Below are 25,763 nucleotides of genomic sequence, written 5' to 3' on the forward strand. Positions count from 1 at the left end.
TGAAGGGTAGAGCCACGGGTGGTAACACATCTGAAATGTAACGTCCATTGTTCAAAGTGCCGTCAATGTGAACAAGAGGTGACCGAGACATGTAACCAATGGCACCCCATACCATCACGCTGGGTGACACGTCAGCGAATATACGCTTCCTATGTGCGTTCACCGCGATGTCGCCAAACACGGATGCGACCATCATGATGCTGTAAACAGAACCTGGATTCATCCGAAAGAAATGACGTTTTACCAGGTTCTTCGTTGAGTACACCATCGCAGGCGCTCCTGTCTGTGATGCGGCGTCAAGGGTAACCGCAGCCATGGTATGGTCTCCGAGTTGATAGTCCATGCTGCTGCAAACGTCGTCGAACTGTTCGTGCAGATGGTTTTTGTCTTGCAAACGTCCCCATCTGTTGACTCAGGGATCGAGACGTGGCTACACGATCCGTTACAGCCATGCGGATAAGATGTCTGTCATTCTTTTGGGATCCAGCACGGCGTTCCTTATTACCCTCCTGAACCCAACGATTCCATATTCTGCTAACAGTCATTGGATCTCGACCAACGCGAGCAGCAATGTCGCGATACGATAAACCGCAATCGTGATAGGCTACAATCCGATCTTTATCGAAGTCGGAAATGTGATAGCACGCATTTCTCCTCCTTACACTAGGTATCACAACAACGTTTCACCAGGCAACGCCGGTCAACTGCTGTTTGTGTATGAGAAATCGGTTGGAAACTTTCCTCATGTCAACACGTTGTAGGTGTCGCCACCGGCGCCAACCTTGTGTGAATGCTCTGAAAAGCTAATCATTTGCATATCACAGCATCTTCTTCCTGTCGGTTAAATTTCCCGTCTGTAGCACGTCATCTTCGTGGTGTAGCAATTTTAATGGCCAGTAGTGTATTTCTGGATCTTAACATTAAGTATTAAAGTTTCGGCAACATGCAACATTTATTTTGACTACTGTAGCTTTTAATGAGCGAAAGACGTTTTGAACGCAACGGGCGTGTACTAGTGTTGGTGGTTTAGACCTCTACGCTGGAAGGGCACCCAGCGAGCTAAACCTGTCCCGTTCGTGGGTGGCTCTATGTCGTCCAAGGCCTAGGCTAGTGAACGGTAGCCGGTCCGGGAGACCGACAGGAACCGCAGGAAGGCCGATTGCCACCTGCTAGCTGGAAAATGCCGAATAACCAATAAAGGCCGGGATCGGCGCGTGCAGCCCGTTAAGACCGGCCGTCCTGTATGCGGGCGAGCGGGTTTAGCTAGTTTCCACCGACCAGTCGCGCTGATAGCTCTCCTTCAGACCAAATGCTTCTCGTTTGTACCCGCGCAGCCGTGTCTAGTTTGGTTCTAGCGGAGCAAGTGTCTGGGCGCGTCTTTACGCTGCGCGCGCAGCATCCAGGGACCTCTACAGGCGCACCTGGAGCCCGCCGGGACCGGAAGGAGCGATCGGTGGATGCGCCACTTCTAGCGAGACAGGTAACTCTTCGCCGAGTATAACTTACCAGAAACTTGTTCTGCCGGTTCCGTGTGACCTATGAATAGCTAACCGCCGCGCTTTCGAGTTCTGTCCTGCAATGGGTCTTTTGGTATTCGGCGGCACATCTGACCAGCTTCACGGACGGAGATCACAAACTGAATTTTAAGTCACACTAGTGGACTTTTAACTACATAGTCAGTGGTATGAACTATTACTGTCACGATACACAATCGGGGACTGTAATCAACTATTTACGAAACAGTTCAGGGTCATCTGTGGCCGGCCGGAGTGGCCTTGCATTTCTAGGCGCTACAGTCTGGTACCGAACGACCGCTACGGTCGCAGGTTGGAATCCTACCTCGGGCATGGATGTGTGTGATAATCTTAGGTTAGTTAGGTTTAATTAGTTCTAAGTTCTAGGCGACTGATGACCTCAGAAGTTAAGTCGCATAGTGCTCAGAGCCATCTGAACCCTTTTTGTCAGCTGTCAAATATACCACAATCCCCTAATGCAACAGTAATTCCTCCTTTCGTGCCCAACAGTGCGACTGTATATGACGTCTTTACTCGTCTCTCAGTGATGCTCGCCGTCCTTTCTCCTCATCCCCCTCCCCCTCCCCTCCCCTAGCCAGCCCCACTCCACATTTTTACTGAGCCACTGCCACCTCCACTTCCCCACCCAATCAGGCCGTGGCTCAAGCGCATGCGTAATGTTCTTCACACGCGCCATTTTGCCTTCCTTCATGGCTGTTTATCACGCACCGCGACAACTTCGTGGTTGCGCATGTGTGCGATATTTATATTTCTCGTTGCGTTCGCTCCTTAGTAAAATGCTCTACACTTTCCCAAAGTGCTACTACTTTAAGAAACTGCGTACACAGAACTCTACAAGAGTCAACTACTGCTCTGTACCTAAATAAAGACGACATTTTTCTACTTGTTGCACACACAACGAATTTCAACTTAGAATGCCATTTTCGAATGGTAACCCAGAGCGAGGTGTCACTCGCATGAAAATGGCAGCGAATTCATTTGATGTTGTACCTTTCATGCTGATTTATTTACAAACAGCCACGAGCCCTAACGTATCGTGCGAGTTCGCAACTAAATTCATATGTATGACACTGTAATGGTTCTTTATTTACGTGACCATTACGGCACTCCAACCCCAGTTCTCGATACCAGTAATATCGTACTACTTTTCTGCGAAGTAACAGACATATTTTTGTGACAATATTCACATTTGGTTTTATTAATGTATAGGTACTCCGATGTATCGATATATTACAGTGATATGGTTCTTGTGTGTATTCATTTCTGTCAGACGATCATAATCTTTGACTTACTTGTAACCGTTTTGGCGCGAATGCACACAGAGCAGTCTTTGTTTCACTTTGCACAAGTTAAGTTGTTATTTAGCTTTGTAAAAGAACATTCAAGTCTTGTGTTTGGTTAAAATGGAAATTAAATATATGAAGACCGGTAAAAAACTGTTTTCTTGATGATGTGACAATTTAGAAGAAGTATATGTGAATTTACAAGAAGTTTAATAAAAATGTGGATCGTGAACACCAAGTCGAAAATTATTTCTACCATACCATTGTTCTGATCTGGGATTGTTTGATCATTAAGAACTTCCTGAAAAACGCATTTGTTAGGTCTTCAAATTTTGTTAAAATACAGATCTGTACCTTATAGCAGTCAAAGTGGAATCACCCTAGAATCAACAAGATGAACCATAACAACTTCGACGAAATCTACGTCGGAAACCATTCAAGATAAGTGCCAAAATTAATGACTTTTTTTACAGTGACTTCGTTATTTCCATTCTGACGATACCATCCACAGTCAATAACTTTGTTGTTAACCGATAAAGCGAACATATGCTGCGTGAGCAACATTATTAATCTAATTTCTAACCTACTTTGCAAGTGGTGGTATTGTTAGAACACCTTGCTCTGTATGAACACTGGAAATGGGCTTTTAAAACTGAAACTACATGCGGATCTAAAAAGAGCTCTTCATTAACATTACTGCCTAAGTCGAAAAATACATCTTCATATAGGATCTTTATGTCTTTGGTGCCCACTAAGAGAAAGACTGTCAGTCGCTTATCAAAATAAGTTAATACATACCCATAATGAGCTCTATGAAAAAATAGTCTTTTCACGGTTAAGTGCTGTGAAATATCAGATTCCCGCAAACAAATAGGGATAGCCAACTTCAACGACCCAACTACCTTCAAAAACTTGCTGTAAGTGTCGGATCATACCGGTTTCAAAAACCACTTGCAGCTTCTATTGCTCTACGTTCTGCGCAACTTAACGCCGGCGATGAAATCCTAGCGGCCATTCTCCCTCGGACGATCGGCGCTATAAATCAAAATCCTGACGTTCTTATCCACAAAACAGCACTGCCCCCTAAAACAGTGTACTGACAAATGTAAAAGACAAAACAAGTGAAGTTTTGGCAAAAACAGATTTTCTTTCCCATCTTATATCTACTGAGCTTAAGATACCGTTATCGCAATTTACAATTCTTCGCTCAAGGAACGATTTTATTTTCGACTCTGCGTAATACTGGATTATAGTGCAGAAGTAGATATTTCGCCGTTGATAGCTGCCTCTGAGCGTCGCTTCTAAGTTATAAATATGTCAGTAGTAATGCATTGTCTTAAGTCAGAACTACTATTTTTCTCATTTATGTACGAAGCATTTCGGAAATGTAATTTTATTTTTACTGTCTGACCAGTGTTTTCGAAAATTATATCTGTTTCCGTTTAATTCTTAGAACCTATCAATTATGGAACAACGTAGTTCTACGTTTTACGACACAAAGGTTTCAGATGTTGTAATTAGTTTGTAGTCTTCAGTCTAGAGGATGTGTGACGCAGCTTCCCACTAGTTCTGGTGGTAACATTCTTCTCAGTAGTTACCGCTCGGAGATGTGAATCGATGATTAGTTTGACTCTAGAACAGTTTACCCAAGAGGGTACTCGTCATTAAGCCATACGGTACAGCTGGAGAGCTTCGGGAATTACTGTGGCTGTTGTTTTCAGTTCCTTTCAGTTGTGGCCCATTACCAATACAAAAAGATCGTCTTGTCTAACATTACAGGGCCCGATAAGTCAATCACCCTGACCATTGGCATTCTGAAAATGCTGAAATCCCTCTTAAGGAACCGTAATTCGTCCAGTCTGAATATATTGTTGGGGCACATATGAAATGCCACCATGGAAAGATCCATGGTTTTCGGCAAAGAGAATAAACATTATGAACAGCCTACGTATTTTGCAGTAATTACATGGATTCCGTGAGATATACGTCGATAAAAAACCTCTTCACTCCCACTCATACTTCAAGAAATCTAGGATTTTTGCTTATATACTAAATGACTCGAATGTGAATCTCTGTTCTCTAACGTGAAACTGGCTGAGATTTAATCTTTATATTGGTGTATCCTTATATTTACTTTAGCACTCCATTTTTAAGGGTTCAGCTCTTCATAGATATAACTAAAAACTTGCCCGAATCAATATTTGTCGGGCTTGCAGTGTTTCTCTGGAAATTTACACCGTCCTTGCTATTGGGTAATTGTCTCTTTCACTAATACTGCTGATAAAACATGAAGAAAAAGTATATCACGTCCGTTAATACAAAAATTCCACTGTTGGGGTATACCCGAAGTGACAGAAACGGAAACTGAAAATTAGCTCAGTTCGATACACAGAGGAAAGTCCAACGGATGTGGTAGCATACCTGTTACATTACTACACGGAATATGAGGAGAAAACTAGCTAACTTTCTAGCACAGCGCGTAGGCTGCGGGAACATTTAAGCAAGCCACGGTGGTAAAATTAGAAAATTTCGCTTTCATACAGAGGATCTTGACAGTTCTTTTTCCTTGTGTAGTGTACGCCAATGGAATTAGAAATGGAGGAAATAATTTTGATGCACAATGTACCCTCCACCACACAGGTTAGCATAATATCGGCTTGTATCTAGATAATGGGATGCAGATACATTTCTGTTAATCCCAGAGGTGTGGAACAGCGTCCTCACAGATTCGATACATTGCATCAAGACAGATGAGCTCAGAAGATTAAACAGTCCCACCCATTTCTCCCATTTTAGAGACACACAGCGTGTTCATCCCTGTTTATATCGCATTTCTGTGTCACTTTCCATAGTTTATATGTCTTAACTGCAAATTACAGGTTTTTATTTATTTAATGCAGAAACACTTTTTCGAATCTGGAATGAGGACAAAATTAAAGCAACGTTGTGCCAAAACTGTGTCTGTTACTTGTCAAAATTTTCGGGAAATTAATCATAGTATTCTTTAGCATCTTGAGTATGTATGTAGAATAAATAGTTTTATAATATTACAGTATTAAGTGAATAAGTCGTCCTGATATTACGAGACGTATAGCAGAAATAATGTCCGGTGAGCAATATTTAACTGATGGTAATTGTGAATGAAGTTTCACGCATGGGCGCTGTCTACCGACTCTGTTGGTGCTTTGATTCAGTAGTCGCTTGCCATTCAGTGAGAACATACTCCAATGGCAAAGACAATCGTAGTTCCCGCCTGTTGAGAAGTGCGCAGTTCGATTAGGTGTTTGCTGGTAAAAGGATCGTCGGATGCTGAAATTCATCGTCAGTTATGCCTAGTATATGGATCTGCAATAAGGAATGACAAATAAATTCGAAATTGTTGTGGAGAATTTCAAAAGGGCTGCACAATTGTTCACGATGAAAAGCGAAGTAGTAGGGCCAGTATTCGGAGCGAAGACGTTGTTGATCAAGTGAATCAAAAACTTCGAAATGATCGTCGATTGACAATTAATGATTTGGCTAAGGAATTTCAAAATATTGCTCGAATTCAGTTTAGACGATTGTCACTGAACATCTCGGATATCACAAAACGTGTGTGAGGCTGATTCCAAAAATGATCGGTCCAAAGAACGTGTGGTGCATGACATTTTTTGGACAGTGTAGACAAGAGGGAGAAGACTTGTTTTTCTAACACTTAACGGGCGACGAATCGTGGATATTGTACAACGCAGATCGAAACAACAGTCAATGCAGTGCTGCCACTCAACTTCACAAAAACCAAATAACATTTGAGCAATCCCCGTTCTCGAATCTAAAAATGATGGCTACCTTTTTTGGGACGAACAGGGCATGTTTTTGATTGATTTCATAGACCGAGGGTGAACAATTACAGGTAACATATACCGTGGAACGCTAACCAAACTGAGACCTGCGATAGAGAATCGACGCCGCGGGGAACTGTCGTCTGGTGTAATCCTTCACGACAAGACACGCACCCACAGCGATGCCAAAACCAAGGAGAAGACTAAAGATTTTCGTAGAGAACTTTCTGAGCACTCTCCGTACAGTCCCGACCTAGCACCAAGCGATTATTTCCTCTTTTTGCGTTTGAAAAAATGGCTGGGTGGGGAACTACGAGGGCTATTGGGAAAGTAAATTCCGCTCGATCGCAAAACGGAAACCACTAAGAAAATCAAAAAGTTTTATTTGCAGTAGTTAGCTGCACCTTAAAGCTGCTTCTCTACATAATCGCCGCTCCGACTTAGATATTTGTCGTAGCTTTTTACCAACCTTCCATTACCCTCGTCATAGAAGGAAGCCGCCTGTGCTTTCCGTCAATTCTCTATGCTTGTCTACAGCTCATTATCTGTGCCAAAATGTTGTATTCATAGCCGGGGGTCATATGAGCAGAAATGAAACCATGAACTAGACAATTACTGATTGTATTGTGGGTGGCCAAACATTTCCCATCGAAAACGCTGCAGGAACATCTTCATTGTCCCTGCAGAGTGCGGCCGAGTTTTTTCACGAAGAACGAAACGCCTGACCGTACGTGAGCTGCACAACATCAAGCGAAATCTCTCACCAGGCCCTCATACCTGGTGGGAGACACTACTTTCTAGGCATTTTTACGTACTCACTGTGCCCTCAGATTTCAAAAGCGCGATCGACGGGCATACTAGAGACACAACCCAACACATCTGTGCTAAACGTCATCGGATTTTTCACAGTGTTTTCCATTTCGAGACCGGTCAGAACTTACTTTCCGAATATCCCTCGTATTTCAAAACGACGATGATTTCAAGACTGGCGTAACAAACTAGTTCAGTTCCCAGGCGGCAGACTTCTAAGCAGAGGGCTTAAAGAAGCTGGTGCAGTGTTACAGACATGTGAATGGTGATTATGTAAGAAAGTAAAGTGGGTATGCAGTAAAATATTACTGTCAGTAAAACCCATTCCTTCTGAGCTTATTTTTTATGATCAAACGCAACTAAGTTTTGAAATACGCCAGTGTTTGTCTAGCATTCCGTGTTGTGTGTGAGTAAGAAATAGTTATAAAACGAACCTGATGTTTCAATTAGTTTGTAAAGAGCTATAGCCACACTAAGCAAATAATGTTCCTGCGCGTGTTGGTAACGCTGCACAGAGTTGCGCTTCGGGAAGACACTCCGCCACTCCAGCTATATGTAAGCACACTCGGAGAACGCGGCGATTTTTTTTTTTTTTCATCAGTCTTGTGACTGGTCGATGCGGCACGCGACGAATCCCTCTCCTGCGCCAACCTCTTCATCTCAGAGTAAAACTTGCAACCTACGTCCTCAATTATTTGCTGGATATATTCCAATCTCTGTCTTCCTCTACAGTTTTTGCCTTCTACAGCTCCCTCTAGTGCCATGGAAGTCATTCCCTGATGTCTTAACAGATGCCGTATCATCCTGTCCCTCCTCCTTGTCAGTGTTTTCCACATATTCCTTTCCTCTCCGATTCCGCGCAGAACCATTCATTCCATACCTTAACAGTCCATCTAATTTGCAACATTCGTCTGTAGCAACACATCTCAAATGCTTAGATACTCTTCTGTTTCGGTTTTACCACAGTCAATGTTTCACTACCATACAATGCTGTGCTCCAAACGTACTGCGCATATATCCACGCCTTAGATTTGAAATTCTGTGCGATTGTACAGCGTTTCATAAGACGATTCTGCCTTAATTGGTACTGATTTAGGCTCAGGTTGCCTGTAGTCACAGCGATCGTTCTCTACAGCATTTTCAGACGTTGACTTTGAATCGATTTTGGTCTCTACGCCCAGCCGGTTGGCAGCGATGACCTGCCTAGCTAAGGATATAAATATCTAGGCTTCTGCCGCCGGAGCCAGTCTCATTAAAGTCCCTCTGTCTGTGCTGCTGCGTCATCTTATAAAATACTTAAAACGTTAATATTGTTAAAAGGGTATCAGAAACGTAAAGTATCAAAATACTACCCGAACTTTCCTGCCGATCTAGTCTGTGACAGGAAGAAGACCGCTACAATACAGCCGAAACGTCGATTATTTCTATATTTTAGCACTTTAAGGATCTGCATGAGATTGCCTAGTTAGTATCAGGGTATGACATAAAAAAAGATCAGTTGTAGCCTTTCGTATACTGTTCCCAAAGGAGTAACGTCTTATTAAGTCAGTATCAGTCTTCTATCCGAAAGGTAAATACAAAAGAATACTGAATAAACAAACCCTTGGTATAGTGCGCCACAGGGAAATGCCCTCTGTCCTTCCAGAAAAACACATCGTCTAGACGAGTTGAACCTCTAAATATTTAAGGATGTAAACAATTTCCTCACGTCGTTGCCATCGTAGTTTAGCTACCAAGGAGACATTAACCAGTATGTTAGGAAGAGATGAACAGCAGTACGTCTTTTTTTAATAATGTCCTATATTTTTCATACGTTAATCCACTTACTCATACTAGCACATTTTCCAGGTACCTGGAATGAGGCAACTCTTGGACTTGCTGGTGCTGACAGTAAACAAATGGAAACAAGAAATATGCACACGGGCTGTTCAGTCAAGTCTTGAGTTGCAGGTATGTATGAGTGCAATGTCCTTCAGTGAAGTGAAGTTATTAATGCTATTCAGTTATGAAGACTGTAAATTTGCACTATCGTCGGGCCATTTGTTTTCTGTCAACTTCAACAAGTGTACGCTTTACTTTAGCCCACGTAGCTACAATGTATACGTGTACAAGAGAGTCAAAGTCAGTTTTGTATTATGTTTTTCATAACTGCATTTTAGACGAATGGCACACTGTGACGAGTGTTTGAACTGGTCTTGAATAGAGGAAGTGTATTAACAAATAAAAAAATAAAGGATGATATTTAAATTAGACGTACTGCTGTCCACATTTTCCTAACGAAGGAAGTTACAAAAAATAAAAACGATCTTCCTGTTAAACATTACATATTTTGTATCTTACTCCTAGACAAAAGGTCATTTGGGGTGGCAATGATAAATAGGACATCATATACAGATTATCGGCGATATAAGTGTAGATATTTCGATTGATGACTGCGGACAGTGGACTGAGTGATTATTTGCAGACTAACTCTTATAGCTATTATTAGTGGTATGTTTCTAAGTTGGTTAGTACCTCCAAGTATGTGCGGCACAGGTACGTTACTAATGATTATTTTCCCCTGTTCACCAGGTCAGGTATTGAAGTGTGAATGTGTGGAAGCAAAATTTTTAGTCTACACTGGCAGCAGTAGTTCACTTCATAGCACAGTTACAACTGTGCAGAAAACATCAGGTAATAAATTGTGTGATGGGTTTGAGGGAAGAAAAAAATGGCTCTGAGCACTATGGGACTTAATATCTGTGGTCATCAGTCCCCTAGAACTTAGAACTACTTAAACCTAACTAATCTAAGGACATCACACACATCCATGCCCGAGGCAGGATTCGAACCTGCGACCGTAGCAGTCGCGCGGTTCCGGACTGAGCGCCTAGAACCGCGAGGCCACCGTTTGATGGAAGACTGTTAGACAAAAAGAGAAAAAGGAAAACAGCTAACACACTGAAGTAGTCGCATATTTAAGTACCAGTTATCAAAATATCTTCACCTATCCCCCTAACACCCCGTATATCTGCCTCCGTAACTGAGCAGTCAGTGTACATGGCTGCCATACAGAAGACCCGGTTTTGAGTCACAGCACTGCCAAGGATTTATCCTTGGTGGGAGGAATAGTACGGGGTGCACTGAGCCTCGTGATGCCACTTGAGGGGCTAACTTTTTGAGAAGTAGCGGCTCCAAATTCTGGAAAGTTGGCAAAACACCCGGGAGAGCGGTGTGCTAATGGCATGCCCTCCGTGCCACATTTGCATGACGTCGCATGGCATAGGGTGACACGGCAGCCAGTCGATATCTATTGGACCTTCATGAACTGGACGTATATATACTCTGCAGGCCACAATACTTGTAAAATGCGTAGTGTACGGTACTTCTCACCCGTATTACTGATATCCCATTTAATTCTCCTAATGTACAAAAGAAAAATGAGTCTCTAAGCTTCCATGGCTTGGTAGGGGCCCTAATCTCTCTTATCTTACCCGCGAGGTCCCCTCTCTTCCTGATATTCGTAGTTTATTTTCGTGAATATCTGTAATATATTTCCGTTAAGACCCTCATAACATCTTTCTAAATTCATCTGATGTCTGCTGCCATGCCTCGTGTCTGTTTGAAAAGGATTTCTAACTCTGGAGCAGTACTCTAGGAATGGTCCCACAAGCGGTTTATGAGCTTTATTATTGGGGACGACGTATATTTAACTTGTGCGTATATGAAGTGGTAATCCACTCAGTTCCTAGCAAGATACATATGGCTGTCATTTTGCTTCTGTTCCGATTTTACGACCCAGTTAATTTTCGAAACAAACATTCCTAGTTGGTTGGTTGATCCTGGGTAGGGGACCAAAGAGCGAGGTCATAGGTACCATCGGATTAGGGAAGGGTGGGGAAGGAAGTCGACCGTGCCCTTTGAAAGGAACCATCCCAGTATTTGCCTGAACCGATTTAGGGAAATCACAGGAAACCTAAATCAGGATGGTCGGACGCAGGCTTGAACCGTCGTCCTCCCGAATGCGAGTCCAGTGTGCTAACCACTGCGTCACCTAGTTCCATCATTCCTGATAACACTAGTTCCCAGAACAGCCGGTGCAGACCTCTGGCTTGAGAGTACGCGGCGTCTGGTAGAACATGGCGCTTGCGTCTTCATTACATGTCCCGTGTTCAAGATCATCTGGCGGACGGTCCAAGGTAAATATTTTTATGTAATCGGTGAGCAATTCATCAGCGGGGCGTGGTGACCCGACCGTAAATTACGACCCGGAATCTGAACTGCGCTGTCGCGCGTAATACCATGTTAATTGAATCGGCGTGGTTTGGCGGTAAACGCAGCTGAATCGGGCCGACTAATGGTGCGGCAATTTACGCAGATTCCTCGCCGTAAATCAAGGCCCTATCCCGAGCCACGCAACACCATGTATACAGGCGTGTAATTTCCGATTGATTATGCGTCTCCCTCTGAACACCACAAGCTGCGCCTGTACGGTGGGCGGGTGGGCGTACGCTCTAATCCGTCACGCCGCGGAGCTTTTTTTCCGTCAGTGTTCCTTTGGCTTGAGTCTTCGGCCGTAGCTCGAGCGACCAAAATTCTAGTAACACACTCCACTCAGTTGTGAAAGTTTCTTCTCTATAATCTAGAGGACATAAGCACTGACTCGTATTTTTTCTTGAGAGCTCCGTCACCAAAAACTAACTGACATCGTTCTATTCTTTCTAATGTAACGGCCTTTACACTTCATTATTGACAACGGCCACTTCTTTACCTTTCATCGCTTCCTTGTGCTTGTAGGTTACATTTTGTCGACACATTTATATTTCTATTGCACCACTGATATGGCTAAACCGGCAGCTATCACCTACCGCTTTCAGTCGTCGACTATGCCGTATTTCTTGTGGTCAGCGCAAAGCTCTAACAATCCACTTATGCCTCAACTAGTTCACCTGCTTCATCACACGTCCCAGTGCACTCTAGTGCTCTTAAAAATAGCTCTATCGCTCTGATGACCTGTTTAATTACTAGTGTTAACAATGATTCGTCAAGTTCAATTAAAACCCAAACGCGCATTCAGCTTCGTTTTATAGAGACGCATTTACACGTATGTATAATTAAGTTAGATGAAGTTGCCACGGTAAATGGAAGAGCTTGGCGTTTCACGTGACTGAGACGTCGTCACATCCTGTACGAGGGTCATTCTAAAACTAAAGACCCCACCAACACCTCCGTATCCGTAGGCGTTAGTAATCTTTGGCACCAGTACGACGCTAACGGAGAGAAGAAACGGTCGTTAATTATCTGTGATTTTTTAATACAGGACGTCAACGAAAATATTGTTCGACTGTGTTTCCCTCATTAACTTTTACAACGGAGTCGAGAGGGAGCATAACCTCACTGGATGTTTAGCACTGGTGTTGGAAACAGGGAAGGATATTTGACAGGGATCATGATCTGCAAAAGTCGGAAAGTGACGTGAATCTTTTATCAGGTTTACTTACCATTAGATAGATTTTAGGTGAGGTGTATGACCAACAAATACCCTTAACATATATATGTAAGCCACACTTGATACCAAATATTTTACTATCGAAACCCCTTTTATCATGCTGTCAAGAGGAAGATGCAACAGCCACCTGGCTTCTTGTTCCAATCACTATTGAATGCTCTAGCTGGGGTGCCTGCCTCAGAGACATAGTCCATATATATATATATATATATATATATATATATATATATATACTCCTGGAAATTGAAATAAGAACACCGTGAATTCATTGTCCCAGGAAGGGGAAACTTTATTGACACATTCCTGGGGTCAGATACATCACATGATCACACTGACAGAACCACAGGCACATAGACACAGGCAACAGAGCATGCACAATGTCGGCACTAGTACAGTGTATATCCACCTTTCGCAGCAATGCAGGCTGCTATTCTCCCATGGTGACGATCGTAGAGATGCTGGATGTAGTCCTGTGGAACGGCTTGCCATGCCATTTCCACTTGGCGCCTCAGTTGGACCAGCGTTCGTGCTGGACGTGCAGACCGCGTGAGACGACGCTTCATCCAGTCCCAAACATGCTCAATGGGGGACAGATCCGGAGATCTTGCTGGCCAGGGTAGTTGACTTACACCTTCTAGAGCACGTTGGGTGGCACGGGATACATGCGGACGTGCATTGTCCTGTTGGAACAGCAAGTTCCCTTGCCGGTCTAGGAATGGTAGAACGATGGGTTCGATGACGGTTTGGATGTACCGTGCACTATTCAGTGTCCCCTCGACGATCACCAGTGGTGTACGGCCAGTGTAGGAGATCGCTCCCCACACCATGATGCCGGGTGTTGGCCCTGTGTGCCTCGGTCGTATGCAGTCCTGATTGTGGCGCTCACCTGCACGGCGCCAAACACGCATACGACCATCATTGGCACCAAGGCAGAAGCGACTCTCATCGCTGAAGACGACACGTCTCCATTCGTCCCTCCATTCACGCCTGTCGCGACACCACTGGAGGCGGGCTGCACGATGTTGGGGCGTGAGCGGAAGACGGCCTAACGGTGTGCGGGACCGTAGCCCAGCTTCATGGAGACGGTTGCGAATGGTCCTCGCCGATACCCCAGGAGCAACAGTGTCCCTAATTTGCTGGGAAGTGGCGGTGCGGTCCCCTACGGCACTGTGTAGGATCCTACGGTCTTGGCGTGCATCCGTGCGTCGCTACGGTCCGGTCCCAGGTCGACGGGCACGTGCACCTTCCGCCGACCACTGGCGACAACATCGATGTACTGTGCAGACCTCACGCCCCACGTGTTGAGCAATTCGGCGGTACGTCCACCCGGCCTCCCGCATGCCCACTATACGCCCTCGCTCAAAGTCCGTCAACTGCACATACGGTTCACGTCCACGCTGTCGCGGCATGCTACCAGTGTTAAAGACTGCGATGGAGCTCCGTATGCCACGGCAAACTGGCTGACACTGACGGCGGCGGTGCACAAATGCTGCGCAGCTAGCGCCATTCGACGGCCAACACCGCGGTTTCTGGTGTGTCCGCTGTGCCGTGCGTGTGATCATTGCTTGTACAGCCCTCTCGCAGTGTCCGGAGCAAGTATGGTGGGTCTGACACACCGGTGTCAATGTGTTCTTTTTTCCATTTCCAGGAGTATATATATATATATATATATATATATATATATATATATATATATATATATATATATATATATAAAGTCAGCAGCAAAACTGCTACTCTTCATCAGCTGTAGTTTCGCCGGCCAAGCACGCTGAGGTGACAAACGTCATGTGGGATACCTAATATCGTATATCATGTCGGACCTGCTTTGGTCCAGCGTAGTGCAGCGACTCGACGTGGCATGGACTCAACAAGTCGTTGGGACACCCTTACAGAAATATTGAGCCATGCTGCCTCTATAGCCGTCTATGACTGCGAAGGTGTAGCTGGTGCAGAGTTTTGTGCACGAACTGACCTCTCGATTAATTCGCATAAATGTTCGATGGGATTCATGTTGGGTGATCTGGGTGGTCAAATCATTCGAACGGTTAGTCCAGAATGTTCTTTAAACCAATCGCGGACAACTGTAGCCCGGTGACAGAGCGCATTGTCATCCAAAAAATTCCATCGTTGTTAAGATGCAGATAGTCTCCAGGTAGCTGAACGTAACCATTTCCAGTCAATGATCGGGTCATCTGGACCAGCGAACCCAGTCAATTTCCCCTAAACACAGACTACAATATTAAGGTTGAAACGTCCCCTTTGAACAGTTATACAAGACTGTGCTTAAACTGACACACAATGTTTTTAGCGCAACGCAATCTGACTTTCAAAAATCCCTACAAAAGAATGGCCCTGACTAACATTAACCTATACCTTTCACAAGTCACTTACCTCACAAAAATCTTCGTTACTCGAACTACTGCAATACAGCGAGCACCACTACTGCCAGCTAAATAAAAGATTTAAACTACGGAAGGCACTAACTACTGATAGGCATAGTTAGCAAATGAAAGATTTTAATAGAGAACAAGCCGGCCGAAGTGGCCGTGCGGTTAAAGGCGCTGCAGTTTGGAACCGCAAGACCGCTACGGTCGCAGGTGCGAATCCTGCCTCGGGCATGGATGTTTGTGATGTCCTTAGGTTAGTTAGGTTTAACTAGTTCTAAGTTCTAGGGGACTAATGACCTCAGCAGTTGAGTCCCACAGTGCTCAGAGCCATTTGAACCAATAGAGAACAAACAATGTATTTACCTTAATAGTCATCAAAAGTCATAATATATATAGCAGTTCATGAGATCCAGTCTTACAAATTTCAAAATTCCGCCATTTCTCTCCCCACATCCACCACTGCTGGCGGCTCACCTCCAACTGCGCAACGCTACGCGCTGTTCGCATCCCGCTGCCCAACACTACAATGGCAGACAACAATGCAAACTAGCCACAAACTGCACACAGCACAGCCAGTGATTTTCATACAGAGCGCTACGTAACGTTGCCAATAAGAAAACATAAAACAGCACAGCCACAGATTTTCATACAGAGCGCTACGTAACGTTGCCAATAAGAAAACATAAACAGCCTACTTACATAGCCCCCATGCTCCCCACAAAAAGTTTACAAATTGTTTTGATCGGTGGCCAATAATGGTTTGATAAAAATTTTCATAATTACAATAACAAAGATACCAAATGCACGCACTTATTGATAGATTGTTGATCAAAAGATAAAATTTTCTCACAGTCCATAAAGACAGTCCTGATCATTCATCACAGTAAAATTGAAGTGTTTTTTTTTTTCTTTTTCAAAGTCTAAGCAATAAAAGGGAATGCACACGGAAGTAGTGGATTTCCATGCAGTCTTGAAGAAGTAGTGTTGTCCTTCAACGGAAAGACAGTGCTGACTCTTGACATGCAGACAGGTAATGCGCCACAACAGAGCAAACCCACAGCAGAGTCAGTCGAAGTTTTGAAGAATATTGGTAGGTAGGTCATCACAGAGCAGACCCACTGTAGTCCTGGTAGAGAGTATGGTATTGGTGGGCCACCATAGGTGCAGACCCACTGCAGTCCTTGTAGAAATAATTGTATTGGTGAGTCATCGAAGGTGCAGACCCACTTCAGTCCTTGTAGAGACGGCCAGCAGCCATCTGTTGCGACTGTGCGGGTGCACAATCACCATCGAAGAGTCTTTCAGACAATATAGCAAGTCCATAAACCACCACTTGTGCACTCACAAAGTTTCTGGAATTGTCCTTAGAACCAGCAATGCTGTTATCCAGTCCCTTGCTGAATTATTAACACACGTGCAAACACTAACAGTCCCTACTTCTCACATATTGTCCATATACTATGACCAACAGAAACGTGTGCAGTAAAATGGAACTTATAAGTTAATAATATGATGAACTGGTGTCAACTACAATTTTATAACATAAGAATACAATTACAAAGGTACAAAATACATCATTAAAGAACATAACAATACAGATAACATTTGTAGTACAAGCTTTACAAAAGAATCGAAATAACATATACATCAGTGTTACAGGAATTATGACATGAGTACATATATAAAAGATCATAATAACTTTCGAAACATCAACTTCACACATGAGCATTAAAACAGAACAGAATAAATAATGTCTAAACATCTTTACAAAGAAAATAACATATTATCAGAAAAATTCTACAACATAACTCTTATTAGCTAAACACATAAAGACAGGAAAAACACAAATTCACGTAGTGTAACAACACAGAAATACAGGACAAGGTTTGTTTTCTGTGTGACATTTGGTACTGCAGTCCACCCCAAAACTTCATTCCATATATCTTTCCTCTTATTTCAACATTTGTTTCCACCAAAAAAATTCTATCCAAGCATGCTTTCTGTATTTATAGTTCGCACATTCCTTACCTCATTATTTATTTTCGATTATCTTAACTCATCATTTATTTCCAAGAAAATCCTACCTAAACCTGTTGTCCCTAAACCCTACTGTTTTGGTTCATATCCTCTTTCAAAATACTTTTTTTTGCCAAACCATTTGCTTATAGCTTCTCAATGCATTTCCTTCCATTCATCACAACTCATTCTCTTATCCTACCCACCTTAAGCTAACTTAGATCTACTGAGCTCAGATGCTAAACTAAGGGACGAGGCAATGCAGCAGCGCAAAACAATTAACACCAACAGCAATGACAAAAAATGCAAATTGGCAAAGCTAGCAGCATTAAGTCTAAATTAGCAGAGCAATTGCAATATTACAACTAATATAAGGCAATGTGCAGCAAACAATAAAAATAAATCATTAGTAAAACTGGCTTAACAGAGTAATACAAAGTCAATTTTAGTAGCACTATGCCTGGCAAGCAGCAGCAGCAAATGCAATAACTTATACCTAAACATGACAAAGCTCAAGCAGAAAAATATTACACTAAAGACAACAATGCAGATAAGGGAAATGTCTATTCACAACTTAATGTCTATGTAATTAAAGTGGTGCACCACAACAAGTTAATCTAACAAAAAAATTACCAAGTAGTTGAGAAGAAAATTATGTATGCAGCTACTGTTATTAATCCCTTCTTATTGTTCTTTCCTTTCCAAGTGCTCCTTTCTCAAAGAATGTGGATCATAAAATAATTATTTAATAGATCTGTTGACAGAAAGTGTTCGCATTAACAAATGCATTTAATTTTATTTTATAAAACCAATGCTGCAACACAGCTGGAAACCAGATATCAAATGAAATAAGCAATTACGCAAACCAAAGCATAAAAATATCATTCAATAGTCATGTGACATTTCATAAGTTAGTAGAAATTCTCTCAACTCTCGTAGAAAGACGCTTGTCATAATCAGGTGTGCAGATGTAAGTATCTTTCCAAGTAATGAGCGTGTCGTATTTGCGATGCTTTCTACAAAGGAATGTCAAATGCGAGGATAATGGCCTTTTTTTTCTCTCCACCTAATGGCTTTCTTTTGTCAGACAACTACCTCTCAGCTGGGCGCCCAAAACGCATTACGTCAAGGTCACTTACCTTTCTTTTCGCGTTACAAATCTGTAGAAACAAAATCCTATTAATATAACAGTGTCCAAAAAATTTTCATCAGCATTGTAATACATTCACGCATTTACATATATTTTATAACTCTTAAAGTACGATTCTCGGTTTCCAACAACATTTTTCACAAACCAGAGTCCCTAACCACTACTCATTATTCCGTACCTTATTACACATATACATATTCGTCGACACTTCTTCAATATTTCATCATAACAATTACGTAGCATAATCAAATTCCTCATATAGCATCAGCTTATTGATCATAAACATACCTCAGCAGCATAATACACATCGTCGTCGTAAAAATAACATCATAACACCTCAGTCAAATCTCAAAAACGTCATAGCTTTCTGCAATAATGTCAATACCTAAAAAAAATTCTCTGCTCATTTCAATAGTGTCATCTACCTCCAACGTACTTTAAAATCATGCTCCCTTACCAAATACATCATTCAAAGCTCTCATAGTATCACAATGGTTCCGAAAAAATATGAACAGTTCACAAAGTACAGACAAAATACAATTTCGTAAGTGTGAAGTAATCCAACTCTGTAATTGCGTAAACATCTGTCACTGATGAAGTAAAAAAAATGTTTATCTCTCAGTTAAATGATCAAATAGCTGTGTAATTTGTATGTTAGAGAAATATGGTACTGAAGTGTAAAGTTGTATAAGCAAATACCATATTAGCTAGGGCTCCTTGTGCTTGCCAAACACATGGTACACAAAGTAAGCGTGTACCCCCTGATGATTAATGTAATTATACCCGCAGGTGTTACAGATTACAGCAATGGAATGAAATGTATCACGGAAAACCATTGTATCATTGTACTTCAAATATCTTTAAAAATAAATGTTTTGAGTACAAAATTAATCACTCAAATACGTGTACTGTAGCGCTAAAGTGTGTGTCTTGTTGTAAGATAATCTCTGTGGAAGTGTCGTAGTTATCGTCCTCCGAAAGCTAAGTTCTGCAGAAGTCAATGTACTTACCTCATCATAAACGAAAGTGAAATTCTTTGCGTATAGATATCTTAGTTATTACGCTTATGCCGTGATGAAGAAAGTACTATGCTGTAACGTATTGTTGTGCTACGGAAAAGGCTGTCTCCTTGTAGCTATACCACAAAATTTACTAAAACATGTTTTACTGTCCAGAAGAATTCAGAAAAACTGTGCAGATGTAAAACAGATACTTTGAAAAAGCAACATTGTAAATTGTCACTCATTAGTAGCGTCGTGATAAAATCGTGTAGCTGTCAAAGAAACCAAATGCTAAGTCATATTTAATCCCACAGAAAGTACTTCAAATAAAGAATGTCATTTCAAGTAAACCAAAATGTTGCATGAAAATCTCATTAGCAGTGCCGGTATATGTTCTAAGTATGTGAGCCTTATAGTCGTTACGTGATCGTGCAACTAACAAGCAAGAGTGTACACACACAATAACACTGTGTCGTCCATTGACTATAACAAAGCATTCGTAATTTCTGTTTAAAAATGTTCCCTAGGTTCTAGGCTGAATAGTTAACTTCAAAACATTGTTGCATGTTAACAGTTTCTCATTGTGACAAATTGTACTAGTAGCGTGAAGTGAAAAGTTTTATGGCAAAGACTAAGTTAAAAGGCAGATTATCTCTCAATAAACGGTGTTACATGTGAAATGTGGTGCAATCTTTTACTCTTCCTAGTACGCAGAGTTTCAGTTTCAACGCAATTATCATGTGGTTACGTCGGTAAGGAACACTGGAATTTTTCTCAAGGTTAGCTTATGTTATTTTTCTCAATCCCAGCCGGCGCACGTGGCTGCCTGCAGTGCGGGTCATTGTTTCGTTGTTGGCGCGCGTCGTTATTGGGATTAGGAGACCTAACTTCTACAAATTCACCTTGACGAGAAGGCCCTGCCATGTTTGAAGCTCGCCAGTTCTGATGGAATTCAGGTCTGTCGTTTTGTCGGTAGTTTACATAGTTTCTTGTTTGTCAGTCATGTGGTGAAGAATTTCTACCAGAATCGTAACTGCGTGGTGGACCGTTGCGTCTGAAGTTATTCTGTCTCCCTTGATAATAATTATTTTGGTTCCCATATTGTCTGATTGTATGGTTGTCTCTGTCACATTCATTACTATGGAAAAGCGAACTTACTCTGTAACTATTATTCTGCCAACGGTTGTCATACGGATGGTGTCTGTTTTGGTCACGATTTGTGTTGTGAGAATAGCCTTGTCGAGTCCAGTTATTATTTCTTTCATCGCGGAATTGCGACGGATGTGACCTGTAATTGTTGTGTTCCTGTTTTCGCGTTCCGCAATTATCAGTGCCAATTTCTAATTCTTGTAAGAGTCCCTGAAAAGCTTCAATGTCGTCTTTGCAACTTCCTGCCAAAATAATATATCGTAAATGTTCAGGTAATTTGATTAAGCAAATGCGGATGAGTTCTGAGGGGCTGTATGGGTTTGACAGGTACGGATTCTTGTGCAACATGTCTTCAAAATATTTCACAAGACTTGAGAATTCAGATTGTTCGAAATGTTTCATCATTATGATGCTATGGTGTAGCTTGAGACCAATATGCTGAGAGGAAGGCATGATAAAATTCTCCTTCACTATGACAATCGTGAATGACCGATCGCATTCTTACAGCTGGTTCATTCTCTAAATAGCCACACATAAATTCTAATCTGTGCTCTACTGACCAGTTGGGAGGAAAAAAATGAGAGAATTGATGGAGCCATGCTTGTGGATGGATGTCGTTGCCAGAATTATTAAATATTTTGAATTTACGTGTAGTAATGAACAGCTTATTATCAAAATCATCATGTCGGCGAGTCGCATGTCGGTCATTGTTACGTCGTTTCGGCGGTTCCATCTCAAAATTCGGTGTACCTTGCCAATTTCTTTCATAATTTCCGAAGTGCCCTAAGTTATTATTTTGTGGCTGTTCAGTATTTCTATGTCCCTCTTCCCGTATTGGAGCACGCGTCGCCTCTAAAATATGTAATTCCTGTATTACCTGTGTCAACTGGTCTTGTACTTCCCGGATTTCTCTTTGGTGTTGCGTATTAATTTGATTCTGATTTTGTTTGAATTTTCTAATTTGTTCGCACTCTTCCGTGTCATTAAAGACTACCGATTTTGTGTCATTCAGATTATCATCTACCTTCGTAGATAAATTATTTAGCTGATCCAAAAGTTCAACTACTTTCTCTGATAATGAACAAATTTCCTCCATGTGTCTTTCTGAACCAATTTTCAGAGTATCTACTGTGTCCTTTAAGTTTTCCTAAGTTTTTGCAAGTTGCATAACCGAATCGGTAGATGCAACTGAGTCAATTTTAGCTTGCAAGGTGTCGTGATCTTCATGAACTATGGTTTGCAGTTCCTTTATGGCTGCTTCGTGATTCTGTAATGCATTTTCATGACGCAAAAAAATAGGTTGGAAATGATCAAAAATTTGTGTTTTTACCTCATTACAGACTTTTTGACAATTCAATTCGATTTTATGTAACTCAGTAGTTAAATCTTCACGTGTTTGTTCAAGTGTGGTGTCTAACTTTTGAAGATTTTGTTCCATTGTGTCTACCTTTTTGCAGATTTTGTTCCATTGTGTCTAACTTTTGAAGATTTTGTTCCATTGTGTCTAACTTTTGAAGGTTTTGTCCCACTTGTTTCTGATTTTGTTCAAGCGTTGTGTCTAACTTTTGAAGATTTTGTTCCATTGTTTCTAACTTTTGTAGCCTTTGTCCCATTTGTTGCATTAACTGTAATAACAATGCACTGGTGTCTGAAACATGTTCCTCAGTGCTTTTCGGCAGTGAAGTTGCACTGGCAACATTCACATTTTGACAAGAAGAAAATGTGTCTTGACTTATTTGAGAAAACGGTGAGGACCCAAAACCTGAGTCTATAGTATTTGCAATATTGTGTTCTGTCATTTCGGATTCCTGAGGCGAGCTGTTGCCGACCGATCGATCGATAATGCTTCCCTGTTCACTACTTGTTTCACTGTCTACACCATTATTTGCCGCCCGCTCCATTTCCCTATGCACTATTTCCAAATTATTACTTTGAATGTCTGTTACTTCATTACCCGGTGGCGCTAACACACTGATTTTGTCTTCACTGTCATTTCTCAGTTTACTTTGAAGCCTAGTATTACGTTTTTCACACGCCATTATTGTCACAATATTTCACACGATAACACAGAAAAGCACAATTTGAAGAGCAAAAATAAGAAAACACATTAACATAGCATTGAAAATGATTTCTCGTTAATTGCAACCGCAGCTGCGAAATACCTGGTGCAAATTTAAATGTGTGCCACACCTGTTTTAATGTACAACAATGAAAGACTGCAACTACAAAGGAGATTCTCTCTACAATTATGCACTAGCAATAAACAAAATCTACACTAATTACACAAACTACAAGTAAAAATCAAAAGATTCCAGTGAGGTATCCCGGCAGGGTCGCCATATGAAACGTCCCCTTTGAACAATCATACAAGACTGTGCTTAAACTGACACACAATATTTTTTTACGCAACACAATCTGACTTTCGAAAATCCCTACAAAAGAATGGTCCTGACTAACATTAACCTATACCTTTCACAAATCACTTACCTCACAAAAATCTTGGTTACTCGAACTACTGCAATACAGCGAGCACCACTACTGCCAGCTAAATAAGACATTCAAACTAACTACAGATAGGCATAGTTAGCAAATGAAAAATTTTAATAGAGAACAAACAATGTATTTACCTTAATAGTCATCAAAAGTCATAATATATATAGCAGTTCATGACGTCCAGTCTTACAAATTTCAAAATTCCGCCATTTCTCTTCCCACATCCACCACTGCTGGCGGCTCACCTCCAACTGCGCAACGCTACGCGCTGTTCGCACGCAGCTGCCCAACACTAAAATGGCAGACAACAATGCAAACTAGCCACAAACTGCACACAGCACAGCCAGTGATTTTCATACAGAGCGCTACGTAACGTTGCCAATAAGAAAACATAAAACAGCACAGCCAGTGATTTTCATACAGAGCGCTACGTAACGTTGCCAATAAGAAAACATAAACAGCCTACTTACAAGGTGCCACCACCAGGCCGGCCGCCGTTATCGAGCTGTTCTAGGCGTTTCAGTCCGGAACTGCGCTGCTGCTACAGTCGCAGGTTCGAATCCTGCCTCGGGCATGAATGTGTGTGATGTCCTTAGGTTAGTTAGGTTTCAGTATTTCTAAGTCTAGGGGACTGATGACTTCAGATGTTAAGACCCATAGTGCTTAGAGGCATTTGAACCATTTTTTTCTACCACCAGCTTCCATAGTGCCTTGTTGACAACTTGGGCCTATGGCTTCGTGGGGTATGCGCCTGCCCTTAGCTCTTACCAACTGAAATCTGGACTCATCTGACCCAGGCCACCGTCTTCCAGTCGCCTAGGGGTCTAGGGTCCAACCGGTATCGTCACGAAAAAAATGGCTCTGAGCACTATGGGACTTAACATCTGAGGTCATCAGTCCTCTAGAATTTAGAAATACTTAAACCTAACTAACCTTAGGACATCACACACAGCCGTGCCCGAGGCAGGATTCGAACCTGCGACCGTAGCGGTCGCGCGGTTCCAGACTGAAGCATCTAGAACCGCTCTTTCACCACGGCCGGTGGTATGGTCACTAGCCCAAGAGCGGCGCAGTAGGCCATGTAGTGCTGTTAGCAAAAGCACTCGTGTCGGTCGTCTGCTGCCGTAGCTTATTAATGCCACATTGCTTTCTGCCTCCGGCAGTGGTGGTCTAGCGGTTCTAGGCGCTCAGTCCGGAGCCGCGCGACTGCTACGGTCGCAGGTTCGAATCCCGCCTCGGGCATGGATGTGTGTGATGTCCTTATGTTAGTGCGGTTTAAGTAGTTCTAAGTTCTAGGGGACTTATGACCTAAGATGTTGAGTCCCATAGTGCTCAGAGCCATTTTTTGCTTTCTGCCGTTATTTCACAGAGTGTTGCTCGTGTTAGCACTGACCACTCTACGCAAACGCCGCTGCTCTCTGTCTTAAGAGAAGTCTGTAGGCCACTGCGTGGTCCGTTGTGAGAGATAATGTTTGAAATTTAGTGTTCTCGGCCCACTCCTGACACTGTGGATTTCGGAATACTGAATTTCCTAACGATTTCCTAAATGGAATGTCCCATGCATCTAGCTCCAACTACCATTCCACGTTCAAAGTCTGTTAAATGACGTCGTGCTTCCATAATCACGTCGGAAACCTTTTCACATGAATCACCTGCGTACAGTGAGAGCCCTGCCAGTACACTGCCTTTTTGTACCTTGTGTATGAGATACTACGCCATCTGTGTATGTGCATGTTGCTATCACGTGACTTTTGTCACCTCAGTGCAGTACTGTCTTGTGGTGTGCTCTCATCTACTTTATGGTCCGCCCCTGGTAGCTGAGTGGTTAGCGCAACAGAACGCTAGGCGCCCGGGTTCGATTCCCGGCTGGGTCGGAGATTTTCTCCGCTCAGGGACTGGGTGTTGTCCTAATCATCATCATTTCATCCCCATCGACGTGCAAGTAGTCGAAGTGGCGTGGAATCGAGAGATTTGCACCCGGCGAACTGTCTACCCGACGGGAGGTCCTAGTCACACGAAATTTATTTCTCTACTGTATTCTAGTCTTGATTTCGTACTTCCCATAGCTTTCCCTTTATACTCTTATTAAGAACTTTTGTCCACTCGGATCGGGTTACACATGGCCTGCTTCAGTATCTTTCTAAACATTCCATTTACACATATTCGCCTTGATTTCCTTCTAATAGCCAATAATGGTGGTTGGGTGCTTCGTATCACGAAAGTGGTCTCGATTATCACCTTAGTTGGCGTTTTGACGAGTGGTAATCCCGTGCTGGTGCCCTGACAGACTTTCAAGTGATAACCGTTTCTAGCTGTGTCCAGAGCGTTACCGTAGCAAACGTCCTGGCCGCGTGTGCGACTCCGCACGTACACACATGCGCTACTGCCAAGAAGTGTTGTACTAAGCTGTTGCACTTATACTCCAACATTTAACTAAAATATTCTCGAGTCATGAAACATACACAAAAAATAGAATGAATGGGAGCTGTACTAATTTTTCTCATGTGGTACAATAATGGTGAAGGGTTTTGGAACCGCATTAGTGCTAGAACGGGACCCAGATTCGCATAGAAGTCCAGGAGCAAAACGCCGGTTAATGTAATGATGCCATTCATAACCCCGACAAA

At 42.4% G+C, this 25,763-nt stretch overlaps 1 protein-coding gene across 4 annotated transcripts in view; it reads left to right on the forward strand.

Moving 5' to 3' along the window:
* The first annotated feature begins 1,299 nt into the window (after positions 1-1,299).
* Positions 1,300-25,763, forward strand: part of LOC126263179 (uncharacterized) — a 488,493-nt gene continuing 464,029 nt past the window's right edge. For 3 of the 4 annotated variants that reach the window (XR_007546855.1, XR_007546856.1, XR_007546858.1), the window contains exon 1: positions 1,300-1,480. Coding sequence is in view for 1 of the 4 variants with exons in the window: in XM_049960232.1 (XP_049816189.1) it covers positions 1,310-1,480; positions 9,298-9,399 (273 nt within the window). In the remaining 3 variants the exon portion in view is untranslated. Of the gene's footprint in view, positions 1,481-9,297; positions 9,400-25,763 lie in introns of all 4 variants that reach the window. The other variant, XM_049960232.1, reaches the window with a different exon arrangement.

The sequence above is a fragment of the Schistocerca nitens genome, chromosome 6, assembly GCF_023898315.1.
Source record: "Schistocerca nitens isolate TAMUIC-IGC-003100 chromosome 6, iqSchNite1.1, whole genome shotgun sequence".
NCBI lineage: Eukaryota > Metazoa > Arthropoda > Insecta > Orthoptera > Acrididae > Schistocerca > Schistocerca nitens.